General features: G+C 46.5%; 1 protein-coding gene across 3 annotated transcripts in view; it reads left to right on the top strand.

The window, feature by feature from the left end:
• Positions 1 to 19,625, top strand: part of mob2a (MOB kinase activator 2a) — a 56,598-nt gene that overhangs the window by 22,120 nt on the left and 14,853 nt on the right. The window contains exon 1 of one of the 3 annotated variants that reach the window (XM_083666887.1): positions 1,959 to 2,315. The exons of 1 other annotated variant lie outside the window; for it this stretch is intronic. In XM_083666887.1, coding sequence (XP_083523013.1) covers positions 2,278 to 2,315 — 38 coding nt within the window. In that variant the 5' untranslated portion in view covers positions 1,959 to 2,277. Of the gene's footprint in view, positions 1 to 1,958; positions 2,316 to 19,049; positions 19,229 to 19,625 lie in introns of those variants that run through there. One more of the 3 variants, XM_083666886.1, reaches the window with a different exon arrangement.

The raw sequence follows: 19,625 nt of genomic DNA, 5'->3' as shown, positions 1-19,625 counted from the left end.
TTGTCAAGTTCAGTGTCATTCTCTTCACTGAACGCACACATGTTCTCTCGCACGCAAGTATTCATACACACACAGCTTCTCTCTCTCACACAAACACACACATCTTATTTTCTATACAGACACACATTTTTATTTGTTGAAAGTGACTGTTGATGTAATGGCAGTTTCCTTCCTTTTCCCTCTGGCACTGCTTTTCCCCCGGCCTTGTTATCGGGCACAGGCTCTTTTGCTGCTCTCACACACACACACACACACACACGCGCGCACACACACGCGCACACATCCTGTCTCTCGGGCTAAAACACAAAGGGAACTAATGAGTGCTGAGCACACACCCACTCTCATCACACGCGCACACTCACACCCACACTCATCACACAGGGGAAAACGCAAGAACCTGCCTACTCAATTAGAGAGTTTGTGTGTGTGGATGTGTGTGTGAGCGCACATGTATGTGCGCATGCCTGTGCAGGTAGAAAGGGTAATTAAAAGTGATAGAGAGGCTTGCCAAGAAGAGCAGCCCTTAGCGACAAACCAGGAGCGAGCGAGGGAGGTAGGGAGGGAAGGATGACGTCATCGGTCGGGTCTAGAAGTGCTTTGCTGTGCTACTGCGGTTCCTCCCTCCATCTTTCATCTAATAAGGAGCAGACACACGAGAGGAGGGGAGCGGAAGTACAGTATTGTCCTCCCCTCCTCCTCTCTCTGTGTGTTAGCTACTGTCTGTAAGGCCGGGTTAGGTTATAATGGCTGCCTGCTGGATCTAGTTACTGTCAGCACCACTTAGTTTTCCACCTTGTCTGTTTTTTATGTAATAGGGAGGACTTCTGAAGGTGAAGGTGAATCGCTTTGTCTCCCTTTCTATAGGCTACACCTATCTCTTCTGCTGTCTTTCTCTCTCTCTCTCTCTCTTACAAACACCTCTCTCTCCTCTCTTGCAAACACATACCTCTCACTCTTCCTCCCCCTCTCTCAAACACACAAACTCTGCTCCTCTTTGGTGCTGCAGTGATTTTATGCTGAGCAGCAGAGTCAGTGGTGTGATTTGACATTGAGGGTACACTATGGTGGTGGTTGAGCCTCTGTACCAGTTGGCTGTTATCAAAGCAAATGTTAATCCTGTGTTGTCTGTCTGTCCCCTCAGAGATTTCTGCAGTCCTAGATACGCTGCCACAGTGGCACACACACACACACACACGTGTACACACTGCACCACATGGCCTATTGGAGCACTGCAGTCCAGGGAAGAAAGAGAGGAAGATATTAAAAGAGAGGGAGGGTGAGAATGGGAGGGTGGTGGTGGTGTGGTGAGGGGGGGGGGGCTCCCTCAGTGTCCTTCACCCCACATGCCCGCATTGATGATCAAGGAGCTTTTCTGTGATTGGCCACAAACTAGGGGGAGTGTTACAGCAGTAGCCACTCCTTTTCCTCTGTGTCATCTGTGTGAATGAATGTGAGGTGAACAGTCATGTGCATGCACGTGTGTGTGTGTTTATATGTGATATATTTTCGCCCCTACTGTGTTGACAATTAGCCTCTTTTGCAACATATTGAAAATGAGTTTACAGGTTTAGGCTTTGATGGCAAGTATCTGCACTCAGTAACTTTGGAGGTTTGGATTTGGGTAAATATTGTGTCTCTTGGGGGCGGAGAGGGGTGTGTGTGTGTGCGTTTGCATGTTGGGTGGAGGTTGTTTAGGCCTAGTTCTTGTTTAAGATACGGATGGCAGAGATAGAAGCTTTCCTGTAGTAGCTATCTCTCTCCCTCCCTCTCTCCCCGTCCCGCAGTTTGCCCTGTCCTACCCGGCAGTCAGCAGTTTGTTTATGCGAGTCTGTTTGCCAACCTAATCTTCCCGCCTTTCAAGTGGGAGCCAGCAAGCGAGAGAGCAAGGAGAGAGAGAGAGGGAGGGAGGGAGAAAAGGAGAGAGGCAGGCAGTAGCTGTTGCGAGAGGGAGAGAGGCACACACACTTCGAACGAGCTCTGACTTGTGAGATCCTCTGTTGTGGACGTTACAGAAAGTGGTGTGTGTGTGTGTTTGCTGACTTGACTGATCAGTGTTTGTGTGACCTACCTCGCTCCAAGAGGACGCAGCTTGTGAAGCAAGCATTTATCACGCCGTTTGTGTGTATGGGAGCTGCTATGCTGGAACTGGGTTCTGGGACTGCAGCCCCTCTTCACCTGTAGCCGAGAGCAAAGGAGAGGAACGGAGAGAGGGAAGAGGGAGAAAAGAGAGCTGGGTCGGAATCTCACAAACCCGCCACTGTCTCTGGAGTCAGCTGGATGGGGGTGCTGGTGTGCTGTGACTGCTTCTTCTATAGGTACTCTCTCTCTCTTTTAGTTTTTTAGCCATTCTGTTCGTTCCCAGCCGGTGTTGTCATTGTAACTTTCTCTAATTTTGGATCTGTGGTACCCCCCCCCCCCCCCCCCCCTCCCCGCTTCTCTCCTCCCTTCCCGTCCCGCTGAGACTGTGCTGTGGTTCTCTCTCCCTCCCCCCCCCCCTCCGTCTCTCTCTCTCTGTTTCTGCGGTGTGGTTTGGAGGAGACATTTGAGGACAGAGTTGCTGTAGCAGCCAGAGATATTGCTGTAGTCAGTGACTGGGCACAGACTTACAAAGGGAGGAGTGACACAGGGGTTAGATATGGCATATAGCCAGCCACCTTTATATCAGACTAAGGAGCCAGGGAAGATGGGACTGGCTACACAAGAGCTAGTAAGGGAGTAAGTTGAGGTTAGTTTTAGGAGAATGGCATGCAGTCAGAGTAAGTTAGGGCTGGTTAGTGGGGAATGGCATGAAGCCAGCCCTGTCTATGAGCCCAGTCTCTCCTCTCCTCCTCTGTGTTCCTCTGTTTGTTTGGACACAATGTTCTTTCCTGCTGGTTTTTGATGCTGCAGGCTGTTAGACTTTGCCCCATCATCTGGTTATGAGGACCACTTTTGTTTGTGTTTACCATGCTAGCAGAGTTAGCATTGTCTACCTGCAAATAGTTACCTGGTTTGGAGAGGTTGGGAAATGTTGCCTTAGAGTTCACTAACTGTTGTTGTTCACTTTAACTAGCCTTGTGCAAATGGAACGGGTGTGTGTGGATTTGCTTCTGGCGGACTTGGTGGAAGAGAGCCTTTCCCCTCTTTTGTGGTTGTTGGGGTTAGCCAGCGCGGGCTAGCGTTAGCTGCAGTATAAGTCTATATATAACCTCTGCAGTTCCTTTAGGAGGGTTTTGATGATGAGGGCCAAACTAACACACACACACACACACAGCTGCATTGGATTAGACCATCAGGCCCTCTGTATTTCAGAACTCTGTTTACACTCCGTCCCTCCATCTAGTGTGAAGAACAGTCTGCCCTTTGTGTGTGTGTGCGCATGTGTGTGAGCGTGCCTATAGGTACAGCACACACACAGAAGCTTTGTGAAAGCAGGAATTGTGCCAGAAGCTTGCGTTTTTCCAAGCTTTGTAGGGGCAATTATCGCCAGTCCTGAGGCTTGAGGGCTGACATCTTATTGGGTTGTTATGGAAAATGACCTATCAGTTCTATTTTGGGCGCTTCCTGTACTTCAGCACCTCTCCCAGCCAATCAGGTGCTTTGGCAACAATGTTGTGGTTTTGATTGATGCTTATTGGTTTTAGACACACCTACATGAACGATTGGGTCCTTGTTGACCTTAGGCAGCTCCAGTCACACTCAAAACTCTTGTAAATAAATGTCTGAACCACAGCATTGTGTGTGTGTGTTTAACCACAAAAGTGCTGCCCATATGTATACCTTTTCAGTCCCACAGTCACCTGTGTGGCGTTTGTCATGTCTGCAAGAATGTGGTCAAATGGCCTATGATTCTAGTCACCTGGGAGGGGGGGCAAGAAAGAGTTGGGAGACCTGGAGGAGGGTAGGCAGAGGTTACAGTTATTGGACCTGAGTGGGCAAATGATGTTATATGATGTGATGGTATGAGTGTGTTGTCATGTGCTTTGCCCCAGTCTCTCTGTACACAGATTAGCCTATCTTGTTATTGGACTGAGGTTAAGCTGGATTCTCTCTCGTCCACTGGTCTTAAGTTTTCTATAGAAAAGAGGAATATTACCAGCTGCCTCGAAGAGATGTGATGTCACCAGATAAGTTGAAGCACATGTTTCCTTAAGTGTTCTCCACAGAGTGGCATCATCATGTTTGCTGAACAGCCTAACTATCTTCACAGTTACTTAGTTAGCCTAGGTGTATTTTGTATTTTAACATCTGCTTTGACTGTTGCATCACTTTGCTCCATTGCATCACTGGGAGATGGGATGCACTGTGTTTGATCTCTCACAGATTCTCTCTCACACACACACACACACTTTAATCAGTCCTGGAATGGCTGTCCACTGGGGCTTCCTACACGTGACTCATAGTTGTGGGCCATCTGATGATGCATTTTCTCAGAATCATGATGACATGGATGGATAGTTGGATGTGGAATTTTGGGTTATATAAATTAAGTAATGTGGTTGTCCTGTGTTGGTAACTCTAGCTGAAAACATTTGGGGCCGGAGGCTCTATTTAGTAAAGTGTGTGTGTGCGTGCGCGTGGAATGGGTGTATGCGTGTTGCGCAGCCGTCTATACCCCAGCGTGCCATGTGTCTCTCATTAGGCTATCTTCGGCGTGCCTGGCCAGTTCTGCAGTGCTGAGACTCCCAGCTCAACAAGGGCTGCTTTCTCCTCCAAAACCACCACACTCCCCTACCCAATATCCTGGCCCAGTACTCCATACGTCTGTCACTCAAATTGACCTGAATTGGATTGGTCTGAAAAGCTTGGCTATTGGGGCGGGGGGGGGGGGCTAAAGGACTGACTTGCATGCTATGATATCACTTCTGTATGGATTCTGTTACTAAGAAGCCCACTGTTAGATTTGGTACCATGTGAATTTTTTTATTTTTTTTTTATTCTGGCTTCTACTCTGTTCATATTATAAGCTGTAGTCTGTAGGATGTAGAAATTGCCCACACCACTGATACAAGAGCAGCTATTTTTCCTCCTTCTAATAGTTAAACTCTGGCCTACTCACTGTCCCCACAACCAGACACTATGGGTGACAAAGCTTTCTCATCTGCTGCTCCTCACCTGTGGAATGCTCTCCCCTACAATGTCAGAGCTACTGACAGTTTTGACTCTTTTAAGACCATGCTAAAAACCCTCAAGTTCTGGCAGGCTTTTAATGTAATGTATATATTATTTCCTTGTTTATATTCAGCAAATGTCTTAGTTGCATGACACAGCCACACAAGCAAGTGGTGCACACCCAGGAATGTCCTGAACATGTTGGAAAAGCAAATGGCAGAAGGGCAGGGTCTTGTGCACGCACTGTCACAGACTGCTAATGCATCATAAGTAATGGTTCAGCATGGGAATTTAGTGATATTTTCAAGGGGGAAAAGCTACATATTGCCTATGTTTAAGGTTAGGATTGCGGTAGGGTAGTCTGATCCTAGATCTGTGGTAAGGGGCCACTTCTACCTTAAGTGTGTTTAGAGGATGACTGCAGCTGAACCCGGCTCCACCCATGCTAATGGGACTTCTGGTGACTGCCACCGGATGGGTTTCAATGGACCATGTGGCACAGGCACACCCTGTCTGCCTGACTAGCTGGCACAGGGACTGGGGGCTGTGTATGTAGAAAGACTCCTTCTTAGGAGCGGAATTCGGTGGAGGAATGTCAAGAAACTTAGACTGTGCATCAACTGTGTCCCCGCGACTGCCCTGGTCTGCTCAGGACTGGGGTACCTTCTGAATGTTTAGATGTGTGTGCGTGTACATGTGCATGTGTGAGTGATACTAGACAGAGTTAGACTGGTCATTTCAGATGAGGGGACCCCGGGCAGACTGATTGTCCTTCTCTGCTTTCACCTGGCCTGAGCTACAGACCTCATCTGGGGGGCCAGTTACATAACACTGACACACCGTGTGTGTGTGTGTGTGTGTGTGTGTGTGTGTGTGTGTGTGTGTGTGTGTGTGTGTGTGTGTGTGTGTGTGTGTGTGTGTGTGTGTGTGTGTGTGCGCGCGCGCGCGCCCGCCCTCCCTGGGTGCTGGCTCAGGAGATGGAGAGACGGCCTTGCTGTAACCTTACCTCTGTGTGCTGACGGTGTAGATCTAAATGCGCACACACACATAGAAATGCACGTTGCCATTTTGTCGCTAATGCTGCTGGATGATTCAATGTCATTCCCTCACATGACGTCTCCTCTGGCTCCTGCAGCAGAATGAGATGAATGAGAGGACAGGGCAGGACAACAACAGTGTCACAGAAGAGCCTATTGGACAGCAAGATGGAGCTAGTTACCATATTGCTTAGCTTATACTTTTCCATAGGGTCTAGGGGTCCATTTGGAATCATGGCATTCTAGCAGTTGCCTTTTTGCTCCCCTTTAGGGTGTCTGGGAACAAGACGCCCACGCTAGAGGAAACAGGAAGTGCCTGGGCGCCTCACTTCCTGTTTATGGAATTTGTCCCAGGCGATGGTGGAAGAGGGGTGGACCGGGTGGGTGGTGTAATCGAGGGAGAATGAGAGGGTGGTGGTAGGTAGATAAGTCCATGAGATACAGCACACACTTATTCTGTCTCCCCCTCTTTCTTTCTCTGCCTTTCTTTCTCTCCCTCTCCTTCTCTCTCGCACTTTTGCCTGCTTTCTCTCTAGATCACACTCTGCTGCCTGCATAGCTGTGTAATTGCCTCGGTGCTGCAGTGCGCTTGGCAGCTGTGCCCCCTCATTTGTTTCAATTATCTGTTACCATGGATGGAGAGGAGAGAAAAGAGGAAAGGAAAGGTTAAGCACAGGAAGCAGACTTGTTCTCACACAGATCATCATGTCTTACACCTTCACAGAACTCACCCCCCCCCTTCCACATCATGTTAAAGTGATTCATGAGTCATACGCACACTTCAGGGATATATTTAACCTGAGTGCAGCTCTCAGGGATTGCTGGATGCTTCGTAGGGGGGAGGTGGCTCCCGCTGACGACAGCATCTTCTGAGGTGATGCTCACACCAGTATCTATATTGGAACCCAGCCATGGTCATAGAACCATAGAGATAGAACTGTTCTTTTGTATAGAACTATAGCCCTAGATGCCTCTCTCTCCATGTCTCTTTCACTTTATAATGATCTCTGATGGCCGAATAAGATGAATAAGGTTGTGTGTTGCTGACGGGGCGTTGCTATAGTAATAGTCCATCCACTCTAAATGATGTCACTGATTAAGGAGAGAGGATCATATCTACCACCTCCACAGGTGGGAGCCAGGTGCTACAGACCAGAAGATTTGATCCCTCCCAAAGACCTCTTCACCCCCACTACCCCCCTGTATTAACCCTAACCCAAGAGACCTCTTCATCCCCACTACCTCCCTGTACAAGTTTCTCCTGTTGAAAAGAAAAAAAATATCTTCTTCTAGTATTGTGACTGCCAATGGCCCCTGGTCTGAGCATTGATTATTTTATCTTATTGATGGATAGATGATTCACTTACTTAAACAAATGTATTTGTTGTAAGTCGCTTTGTATAAAGGCGTCTGCTAAATGCCGTAAATGTAAAAAGACCAGCCAGCCAATCAGAGGCTTTTGGTTACATCTGAGCAATGGGATGATGTCACCTCCACCCACCTACCCTGCCCCAGGGTGTTAAAAGCAGCTGATCTCATTTGATCATAAAAGGATCAGATCACAATAAGCAAGCAGGTCTAAAGAATGGCTCACGGTCAGCAGCCTGTGAGTGATGACCAATGGAAAGCCGGAGCTTGACCAGTGTTGTTCTCCATTGGTTGGTTTGACGCTCCCGCTGCTCCCTCCTGTCACAACAGCGAGCTAGCAGAGGGAGGTGAGGAGGAGGAAGTGAAGGAGAGGGAGTATAAGGTTGTGTGCCAGCCAGTTCCACATGATGGGCTGGGCCCCTCTGTGGTCTCTCTGTCATCTCTACAATGGCCCCCAAGGAGGGAAAACATGTGTGGCTTTGTCCAGGAATCCATAACATGGGCCTGCCTTTGTCTGCAAACCTCCCCTCCCTTCCCTTCTGTGGCCACAGGATATGTGATGATGTGCATTATCTAACACCAGTATTCTGTTATGGCTTTATTCTTCAGAAGATCTTATATTTCGTCACATGGGTTCTCCATGAGACTGATGCCCACTGGCCACTTATCAAGTAGCACAGTCATGATAATCAATCAACTGACAGAAACCGCCCATGACGGTGAAGACTAGTTGTTAGATTCATAAAAAAAAGCAGGACTTGTGCATTTTAAAGTTTCTGTTTTGTAGTTGGTGTTGTGCTTGTTAATTTTATAGGCACCTAGCTGTTGGCGCATTTGTTTTGCTGGTTGTTGTTGTTGGAGTAGGCTAGCTGCTAGCTGTTATCATTGGTGTTTTCTTAGTTGTTGTAGCCGGCTAGCCTAGTTATTTTTGTGATAGTTGTTTAAGCTAGCTGATGACGTTGGCTAGCTGCTGCTGCTTTTATTGTTTGTGAAGGGTGATGGTTATGACATGTTTTCCTCCATGCCTGCCTGGTGTGTCCCCTGCTGAAGTGTCTCGGGAGATTGAGGCTGCTGGGACCTAAAGCCTCGCTGATCACTAGAGGTGTCAGATCTGTCCCCTCCGCCCCACTGCACTAAGCCGATTAGAGGAGAACACACACACAAAGAGACACGCATGAACAATGAACTCACACATTAAAACACACACGCAGAGAGAGAGAAGTATAAACACAAATGAGCACAAAGTGACACACACAGGCTTACAGTTTCCGTGGTACATATGGTGGTTTCTGTGGTAGTCGGTTCGAATCCTCAAGTCATATGTTTCACTTTACACATCTAACAGTCTAGGGTGTGGCCAGCTGTTAAACCGAGCCCACTCCCAGGCCTAATCTCAATGACACAATGGGCCAGAGTTTCCGCTCCTTTCAGGTGTTGACAACGTCTCATCTACCAGGGATTAGGGGTTTGTATCTCAGTGGAGGTATTGTTTTAAATTGAAAGGCTTTTTAAAATAAGACTGGATAGAAGTTGACTGGATTTCAATACCACTGCATTTACGTCAGATTAATTAGATGTGTGGGGTATATTGGTACGCTGGCCTTGTTTTCTCTTGTGTGTGCCCTTTTTGTTTACTTTCTGAACACCTAGTTGTTTTGAAGGACACAGGCATCAGACATAATGATGTGAGAATGAGTTATATTCAGAAAAAAACTCTCTGTTGCGTCATAATGACTCTTCTGCGAAGTTCCCTCCATTCGACAGCCCTGACAGAACGTTCTGATCTTGTCTCAGTAGAACAATTTTTCTCCCCATGCAATGCTGAGCAACACAACACACATGCTGCTGTGTCACAGATGTCTGTTTATGCCCTTTTAACAATTGGTGAAAAGCCTTTGTTGCGTAGGTTGACATGGTGTGGGGTTAACTTGAGACTGAGGCTAAGAGCTAATCCTATATCAGTTCCTATGGGGAAACAAACAGGCCCTTTCAGAGTCATCCCAGAGAGGGCAGTGTGTTTAGAGGTAAGCTAAGTTAAGCACACAAACAAAGTGAACTGTGCTGATATGCCAGTGCTCAGTTAAAATGGAGTTTAGATCTGTCTCTGGTGGTGGATCAGGAAATGGAGGCTAGTCCCGAGAGAGGTGGTCCTTTCAACCCCTCCTCTCTTTTTCTGTTTGTTATTGTTATTGGTCACATGGACCTTGAGAATGTCTATTCCAAGCAAAAGTTATGTAATACCTAGAAAATGGACAAGGGGGCTTTTTGAGAGGGTAAATTTAGAAGGTTTTAGGAACAACACGTGAAATTATTGCGGTCACTTGACTTGAGTTTTGTCGGGGCATAGTTGTCTACAGATGGTATCATCAGTCTTAAATGTCATCTCGTTTGCTAAAACAAGGAGACTGGTTCATTCAGATTCAAGAGATAAATATCTTGATAAACGGCTCACGTAGGTCTACTCTTTTTCTCCCCATTTATGTGAGATGTTCAGCATTTCTCATAGTCTCCTCATTCTTGGTGTCATGTTGTGTTTTAGTCAGATACATACCCAGTGTTCACTCCCTTACACATCCACCCAGGCAGGAATGAGGAGTATGTCTATCCATCAGTACTAAACCATCAGTCAGTCTGGCTGTCTGTGTGTGGTGTCTGTCCTTCACCAATTACCCCCCCCATCCCCAGTGCTAGAGGAACGTTCTGTACACATGTTTCTGACCGTGTGTGCTTGTTTGTTTGTGAGGACTAGGAACTTTGAGGGCTGGGAACTTTGCATTCACATTCTCTTTAGTTGGGAATTCACTTCTGTAACTAAATGGCCTCATTTAAGAGTTAATGAGCTGGATCAGAGCAGGCACGCAGAGAGAGAACCACCCTTACTCCCTACACCATTGTCCCCTAAACCCTACTCCTTTGTGCTCCATTCCAAAAAGTTGAATGTCCCCTGAAATCTGTTCTTGTTCACCCCCCCCCCCCCCCCCCCCCCACCTACTAGGGTAGATTGGAGGGGACTAGGAGGCTAGTTGCCCTAATGCCTGTCCCTTATGCCCTAGTTCCTACAACTTTTTCCCTCCCTTCCCTCCCAAAACCCTGGCCGTTCATCATCTCTCTCAGGCCTGAGGGTATGTAAGAGAACTTGGTTGTATATAGGCAGGTTTCTCTCTTTCTTTTTTCACAGCCCCCTCTTTCTGCTCCAGACAGACCTGGCAGTCTTGGCTGTTTCTATCCAGTGTGTTTTTGTTGGGGTTTTTTCTCTCCTGGTCCATGAAAAGAGCACTGTTCCCCCTTGCAGCCCTCTGGCCTGCCCCTCATCCTCCCGCTCAAACGCACACACACACACACACACACACACACACAGGCTTCCTGAGCAAACATGGGCGACCACCTCCCTCCATCCCTCTTTTCCATTACATAGGCTGGTCCCTCTCTCCAGTCACCATCCATCCATCCATCCCTCCCTCTCTCCCTCCTTCACACAGTCTCCCTCTGTCCTCCTGGCTTCCTGAGCAAATATCGGTAGGGACAGGATGGGGTGTGTGGGAAGACCTACATCTCTCTCTCCTCCTTCCATCTCTCACTCCCTCCATCAATCCCTCCTGCTTTCCATCACACAGTCCCTCTCTCTTTCCCTCTACCCCTTCCTCTTACCTCTTTTGTACAAAGCTCTTCTTCCACTCGTCCCTCCCTTCATCTCTCCCTCCACTTCCACAGCCCGTCTTTTCAATCAATCTCACCCAATGGTGATGGTCATAATGGTTTTTGGTAATCGATTCATTGATGGTTTCCAAGGTCGATTAATCAGTGAATTGACCCCACACCTTGGTGCATAACTTTGCTAGTTTTTTTTAAAATTATAATGACTTGTTTGACCAGCCTGCCAGGATGATTTGATGGTGACAGTGAGTGAATGAAAGAGCAGGGTCTGCGTCTGTTGGATAAAATGAAACAAATCCCACCTGTAGTCTCACAGACAAGTGGCTTGCTTCAGTTGTGCCACTAAAAGTGAGGGCAAAGTTTAATCGATTGCCTATTTTAAAATCTGTTTGGATGTCAGCGATTCACTAATCAAACCCATCCCTAATAATGGTGATTATGTAGATGGTGAATTGTGGTTAATAGGTGGGGCCCTGTTAAAACCGATCACGCATGTGATGCATGTCCCTTTATTTGACCCCTTGGGACAGTCCCTTGCCCTTCCCAGTAGTCTAGCTCCAGGCTCTGAATATAGCATACACTACGGTATTTCCTGTTCCATTGGTTTCAATTGCAGTGTGATGCATCATGAGCAAGATACTTGATGCTGAAATGCTGCCCTTGCTTCCTGTCTGTCTCTCTCTCTCTCTAAATTTCTGTTTTTACAATGACTGAGCTATACATAGCGACACAAAAATCTATCTCTCTCTCACAGCCACTATACTAGTGGAAACTGACTCGTTAGTTTTTACAGCCTTTAAAAGATGCTGGTGAGCGGAGTGCAGTAAAAGTGGTGGTTTAGGCCTAGTTTCAGGTTTCAGGAAAGACGCACACACACACCCCTCAGCATCCGCGTCCTCATGATAGGAACATGCCTGGGAATGGGGAATGGAAAAATAGTTAACTCTGAAGCTGTGTAAGCCTCTGTCGATGTCTGCATGGAGAAAAATACCATGCTTTTCCACTGGGTGGGTGGGTACAGTAGTGGGCGTAATGAATTCCCCTCGGCTGGAGAGGGTTCTCACTCAGCAAACCGTACATGGGTAGGATGAAGTTGCCCCATAGACACTACTGGTTCATCTTGGGGTAAAGGATATGATTTGAGAAGGGTTAAACTGATCAATCTGTGTGCTCCGAAATGTCAGCTGCAGTATTGTATGCCTGACCTGTAGGTGGTGCTGTGGTTCACAAATCCAGAGTTCACTGCAGATGTGCTTTCTCACAAAGAGACTGTGGCTGTGCTGTCATGTTGGTGTGTGGTACGCACTATTTTTGTTGGTTATAACTCTAATCTGGTGTTTTGTTCGACTTAGAAATGTACAGTATTTAATGTTGTGTGTATGAAGTAGAATGTTTATTAAAAAGTCAAGTGTGTGTGTGTGTGTCCTGATTTGACCTTCTCTTATGTTGTCATGGTTACAGGTTCCTATCATATCTTTCCCAAGAAAAGAACATTCTTGTCCATGTTATTTTCATGAGCACTTCTGAGAAATGGGAAGCCTCATGGCCTTGGGAAGCCTTTCCTCCAGCAGCACATGAAAACACACACACAGACAAAACAGCCTCTTCTCAGGTGAGGAGGGCAGTGGCAGAGGCTCGTACCCGAACACATTAACACAGTTTGATTGTGTTTTTATTATTTCAGATGTTCATTAGCCATCTGTCCCCTGTACTGTCATAGCTTTGTGGTCTATGTGCGTTGCCAGATATGCCCCCTGTATCCCCCTTCCACAGATGCAGCAGGACATTGTGTCTATTCCAGCCATACACAATGTGAGTCAGTCGAGTTCCCCCCCTGGGTTGACTTGCCATAGCCTCTGATGGTATCATTAGAGCCCGACAGATATATTATCGGCTGATATTGGACTTTCAGAAAAATATCTGTATCAGCACACATTCTTCCGGTAATGCACCGATGTGCATCAGCCTCACATTCCGAAATTATCGAAAATCTGTGTAATTGGGTTTTTCCACAGCATTTCTCATTCTCATTTGGCATAAGTAACCTAATCAGCATTAAGAGCATCTCTTCTGTTTTCAGTGAATGTTGCCCCCCATAAATCAGCATCAGTATTGGACCCAAAAATCCAGTATCGGTCGGGCTCTAGGTATCATGTGACAATGAGTTGACAGGACGGTTCTGTCTCTCTCACCACACTCACCTCAGGCAACATAACCTCCACATAACCTCAAGAACATCTCATAAGTGACCTTATACCAGTGCCAGCAACCTTCATTATCTGAATCAGGTGATCCAGGTACTGCAATGCAGTCCTGTGTTTGTTTAGGCTCTCATTCCAGATGGTGAGCCCCACATCTTTAGGATCAGCCATAACCCTACTCCCATCCGAACCTGAACTCCCTGACCCATAACCTCAAGAATTATCTAGGCATAACTGAACTTGGACCAGTACTTTGGGGCAACAGGTGAACACGAGTCTGCAGAGCAACCTTGTGTTAAAGCTCTCATTCCAGCCAGGCATGTGACTAAGTTCACACAGCATGCAAATTTATCTCAACACATAGCCGGGCCTCCACTTGGAGGTGTTCCTTCCTCGTGACACAATCTAGGTCTAAGCCAATCCAGAAGCTAGCTTGCTAGCGTGTCATTGTCTTGCCAATTGATATGTCGCCGAAATCGCAGCAAAAGTTTGCAGACAATAGAGCTGGTTCCTTCTGTTTGTGTGGCCCAACTGTCAAACTCATGTCTCGTGTCGCCTACTTGCATTAAAAATTACTAATTTCCAGCCACTTCCTCCCAAGTCACCGATTCTGGTGTAAATGGTTAGATAGACAGACCTCTAACCTGTCTACACCCCACCCCCATGTAACAGACAGGTGGTTGCCGTGGAGTCTTGGGGTCTAATTATGGTATGGCTTTGGGCACACTTCTGTACGCTGGCGGACTTTCTCTTGCAGTGGAATGCTGGGAGGACTGTTCAGAGTATTCGGGGCATGCTGTGACAACCTCCCACATCCTTTTGCACTCTCACTCCCTCTCTCTCCATCTCTCCAATCCTCCTTCACTCTCTCACCCTTCGTCTCTCGCTTTTCTTCTCTCTCCTCTCTTCTGCTGACCATCATTCTCTCCTCCCTCAATCTCAATGCTGTCCTCTCTTTAACCTCTCTCCCAACTAATTTTTCTTCCTTGCTTTCCATTGCTCCTATCCTATAGTCTTCTCCCCTTCTCTCTCCCTCCTCTCCTCTCTTCCTTCCTCTTCTCTTTTCTCCTCCCCTTCTTTCCTCTTTCTTCAAGCTTTCATCCTCCCAACCACCTGATATGATAAAGTCAATGCAAACTGTAGGCATGGAGATGACGATATAACCTTCCAGTCAGGGGTCTGGTATTTCTCATCTCCTGGCCTCCATTTTACTGAGGCCCTCTCCTTTCATCAGTCATAAACCATTCAGAAGATGGCTTCCCGACTTCCTTGCCATTCTTGGCTGCACTCCCCCTCCTTTGCCAACTACGAACTTGGAAACAGCTCCCTCCAATCTTTTCAAGCCATTGGGTCAAGCCAAATGGGTCTGTAATTATGCAGTTGTTATTTCCCCCAAATGTCACAGTTAGTATTGGAGCATGAGAGGAGGTTGTTATGTGTTTGCACACACTGCACATTCACCATCCAGACAAGACACTAACTAGCATAAGTCCAACTCTGGTATAACCAAAACAAAGCCATGTTCTGAAAGCGGAGGCTAGGACTGTATTGCCCTCTTTTGCACTTTCTCTCTCTCTCTCCCTCTCTCTCTGTGTCTTTCTCTCTCGCCTGTTCTGTTTCTCCTTTGTTTAGCTAGGCTGTGTGTGGAGGGAGGGGTGGCATGTCTGTGCACGCAGCCCTTTCCCAGCTGGAATGCAGGGCAGGGGGAAGAGGAGAGATGGTAAGGTAGAGATGAAGAAAGTGAGAGGGAGACAGAAAGGGAGATGGAGGGGCTGCCTTATCTACCCCTCCCCCTGCAGTTGGTCTCTAGAAGAAGAGAGGGAGAAGTGAGGGGAGAGAGGTAGAGATGAAGACTGACATGATGTTAGGTAGAGCTTGGTAGGAACCTGTTTGAGGAACGTGCACCTGAGGATAAAGATTTACGAATGAATGAATGTATCTAGTATCTGTATTTAGAATTAGAAATGTTCTGTGAGTGCATTGACAATATGCAGTTAGCCCAACCAGCCATGCCAACACTCAGATGATCAGAGAGGATCTGTGAGGTGGTGTGTCAAGCAAGTTTAGCAAACAAGGTTGGCCTGTCTGTCAGTGCCAAGGTAGACTCTCGCAGACTTGCTACTTCACTCTGTTTGCTCACACTTATTCTTCACAAGATTTTCTTTGTACACATACACACACACACACACACACTGGTGCCTTGCAGGTTGGTGTTCCCTAGGTCGCTGGGTTCACCACCTGAGTGGCCCTGCTGACCTCTATCTGGGCCTAGAGAAACCCCCACAGGCACTAAGACCCTCAGCCCTCACTGTTTTCTCTAGCTAAGGCCTTACCTAAACACACTCCACACACACGCCATACACACACATGCACACACAAAGACCCCCGAGTCACCCAACTGAAGTGTTGCAGGCTTAGCAAAACTTGGAACCTCTCAAATTCTGCCACTTGGTTGGTTGACTGACCTATCAGTCATGCTGGTTCTGAAAGGTTATTGGCTGTGGTGTTGGGATGGCAGGGGCGGGACGGAGCTGTTGCCAGGCCAGAGACACATCTGCTGCTGCTGCTGCTGCTGTGACTCATCTGTTGCTGGCAGGAATCTGTGTTTTCTTTGTCTTAAATGGGAGGAATGTCCGTCCGCTGACTTAGACCCAACCTGTTTGGCCAGCCAGCTCCACATTGAATGGGCTGGGATAAGATTTTAACTTGGGGCACTCTTTTAGGCTAATGAGTTTTTTTCAAAATTGTGGTTGTTTAGGTTGTTTTTTAAGAGCTTTTTGATATTTGATGGGATAATGTTTTCTTGTGAATCGTCATTATTTTCTTTCCATGGCGTTGACATTCAGTACTAGTTTACTAAATAATTTCAATTACTTGCATTTTTCCATTCTTTACTATTCCAGCCGTAATATCTCAGTTGGATCGCAATTATTGATGGTTGATTTAACATCCCTTATCAGATCAAGGCTTAACCTAACCCTTAGTCATTCCAGAAGGAACCAGTCACAAGGCCTGTCTATTGACGTCACAGTTTCCAGAAACATAGTTACAACATTTTTTTCTTCTTCCCCTTTTTAATCAGTAATGTGTGTTTTATTAAATCTCAGCCTTAACTGTCTGTCTTTGATGGAGTTAGTGGTAGATGTTGTTGCCCCTTACCACTGAAACAGGGTCAGATATTCTTTCTTATACCTAATGATCAAGGTTAGGATTTGGGGAAGTCTGACCTGTGAGATAAAGTTTAGGGTATGTGTGTGTGTGCGAGCGAGACTTATGCTATGGTTTATGTGAGTCTGATGATGATGGGGACGTGTTTGTCACACTGAGAGACAGTGTAGTTAAACCAGGTGGGAGATGAGTTATGCCATGTCTTGTCTGGCATGAAGCGACGGTGTGTGACGTCAGCATAAGTGAAGATTCATAGACCTCTTGTCTGTCCACCAGACAAGGAATGTGTCCCTCGCTCTCCTAATGGTTTCCATCCACGTCAGACAGGAGGAAGTCTTCTAGAAGAATCTGCTTTATTTATGTAAAGGATTCCAAGATGTAGATCTCATTGTCAGTGTTTCTATATCTATGTTTATCCTATTATGTGAGTGTAGATCACGCAATAACCCTCATCACCAGCAACTCAATTGCCTTTTTAACTCACTCAAGAAACTGCTGTCTGTTATTAGCTGCCGTTGGTTGACTGTGAAGCCTCAGTCAATCTTTTGTCTTGGCACGGCAGCCTTCAATTTGAATGCAGGGGCCCAGGCCAGTATGCTCCAATGATCTTGAATGGCTGCTGCCTTCTATTTTAGGTGACTGCATGGATCTAATAGTTTTAAGCAAATTAATGATAAGTTGTCCATGGATTTCCATTATATTTGCTTGCACACCTCAAGTAGGGCCTGGAGCCATTTAGGACCGTTCACCCCCTAACCCCAGTCTCTCCTTCACTCTTGCTTTCTCTCCCCCTCTCCCTCATTCTCTGTCTCTCTCTCTGTGCAGTTCTCTATGCTCTGTATGGCCCAGGCAGGCAGGCTGAGGTTATATTTAGCTGCTGGGTAAAGGCTCTGCCCTGTTCTGGCCTCTCTCTCGCTCTCCCCTTCTCCTCACCACCATAGCAGCAGCCAGTCAGAGAGAGGCTCTGGTGGACGCAGCCACCCCCCCCCCCCCCCCCCCCTACCTGATATGATATTGAATTGTGTTTTCTGTATTGACTAGATTAAAGTGGAATAAATTGACTCCTACCCTGAAACACGCTCATGCACAACTACAGTACACACACCAATTGGCACAAAGACCCTGACGTACACAGACATGTACATGCAAACTTGCGCGCACACACACACAGAACGTGCTGGGTTCCAGAGATCCCCCAGATTAGTGTGTCTTTGTGAGAGTCCATGCTACAGCAGTCTGCTGGTATTTCTCACTTCTGCAGCTGTGGCCCCACTGGTCCAGTCTGATAGAGGGGGAGAGAGACGAGGTCAGAGGGGGAGAGGTGGGGGAGAGAGTGAGGGAGACAGAGAGAGACTGGGGGAGGGAGTCCGAGACATGTCAGAAGAGGAGAAGAAAATGAAGTAGTCAGAGGAGAGAGAGTGTCAAGGAGTGAGAGAGAATGATAGAGCTCTGTTGCATTCCTTTGTCATAATCCTCTTTTGACTCACAGTTGCATGATCAGATTGTTTTTATTTCCTTTTTCTCCTGCTTTTGCTGTTAGAAACTGTTGGGGAGTTTAATTTGAGCTACCTTTTGTATACTTGTTGACTATCATACTGAGAATTCTATTCCAAAACATAGCGCTTTGCTAGGCCCAAGACTTTAGCAGAATGATTCCAGGGCAGATTTGCCTGAATCTCTCACCTGTGCTGTAGTCCTCTGCCAAAGTCAAGTTGTAACATGCCTCTCCTCTCCGTCAGTCATAGTTTCGCTCCAGGTGAGGTTCACAGTCGAGGAGGAATGTCACCCCACCGTCTCGACACGTTATACGCGTACAAACCACTGTTCTGCTGGCGTCAGTGCTTTTAACCAGTTTGTGTAGCAGTGAGTGACTTGGGGCCCCTAGCATATCTATAAATCTAGGTCACGGTTGCAGTCTAATTGTAGATTAAGCTAATTGTTTATTATATTCAGAGAATTGTTTTTACTCAGCTGCATGGAATAAGGAAATAGGAACAGCCTAAGATGGTAAAAGACCACATTCTTCTCTTTGGTTTTCTAGACGATTTCTCAGTGTGTGTCTACATAACATATTACTCAAGATGTTGTTATTGACTGCAGTGATGCTGTATATAGTACAGCTCTTTGTAACTATTATACTGTACTTAATATACTTAGTATACTCTTCCAAGTTTACTGGAAATAAAGAGTTGGATAGAGAATACAAAGAGGATGCATGTGTATCTGCAGTTGTATAAGACATTGTAGCACATAATCATGTTACAGTACACTTCACAGTTGACAACAGACCACCTGGCTCGTGGGTTACTTTGTGCCAACAATTAGAAAGAGTATGGACCACGTCCACATGAACAAGCTGTGACGTAGGTATTGTGGGGAGGGGGGGGGGCTCTTTTTTTCTCACCTCGAGGACTCTCCGCTCCATTGATTGGTTGGAAATGGGAAAGGGGGGCGGGTATTTGCGAAAGCGTCAGAAAAGTTTTTCTTCAAGTCCCCTGTACAGTAGAAGTTATTGAAGTATACAATTGTAGTCTCACTGCTGAGGAAGTGTCAAGTGGAGAGATTTTTTTTCCTTGTAATTGTCCCTTAAACTATGGTCGGTGATTACTGTACTCCTGAAAGAGACAATACGGATATGCACTCACAGAGGAACCCAAAAAGCGGATTAAGTTGTAAAATGGTGCTTCAGGCAGTGGGCAAAGTATTAAGGTAAAAAGAATACATCTTAATGTAACTTTTTAAACGTGTTTTGTAACCTTCAATATTTCATAAGCGTTACAAGCCTGCATTGTGCACCGAGGCTCACGACGGTACGCGTGACAGCCGCCAGCATGCTCGTTTACAAGTGGAACTTTCCATGCAGCAGTATTTGGGACACTGTCCGACATGGGACTTTAAATGTTATCTATGTGTCTGCTTTGCCATTAGAAAAAGTGTTTTGGTATTTGTCTCTAATGTTTCGGATTTATCTGTGCTGTATTTTGAGCGTGAACATTTTGAAATCAGCAACATCTTGATGCAAAATTTCAAATGCTTCACCGTTGCAACAATGTGACCAACAAAATAGTTATAATTTCCGAGCACAATCATTAATGTTGCGGAAAAA

Source organism: Argentina silus, assembly GCF_951799395.1.
Source record: "Argentina silus genome assembly, chromosome: 3".
NCBI lineage: Eukaryota > Metazoa > Chordata > Actinopteri > Argentiniformes > Argentinidae > Argentina > Argentina silus.
This window is presented reverse-complemented; position numbering and strand designations above follow the sequence as displayed.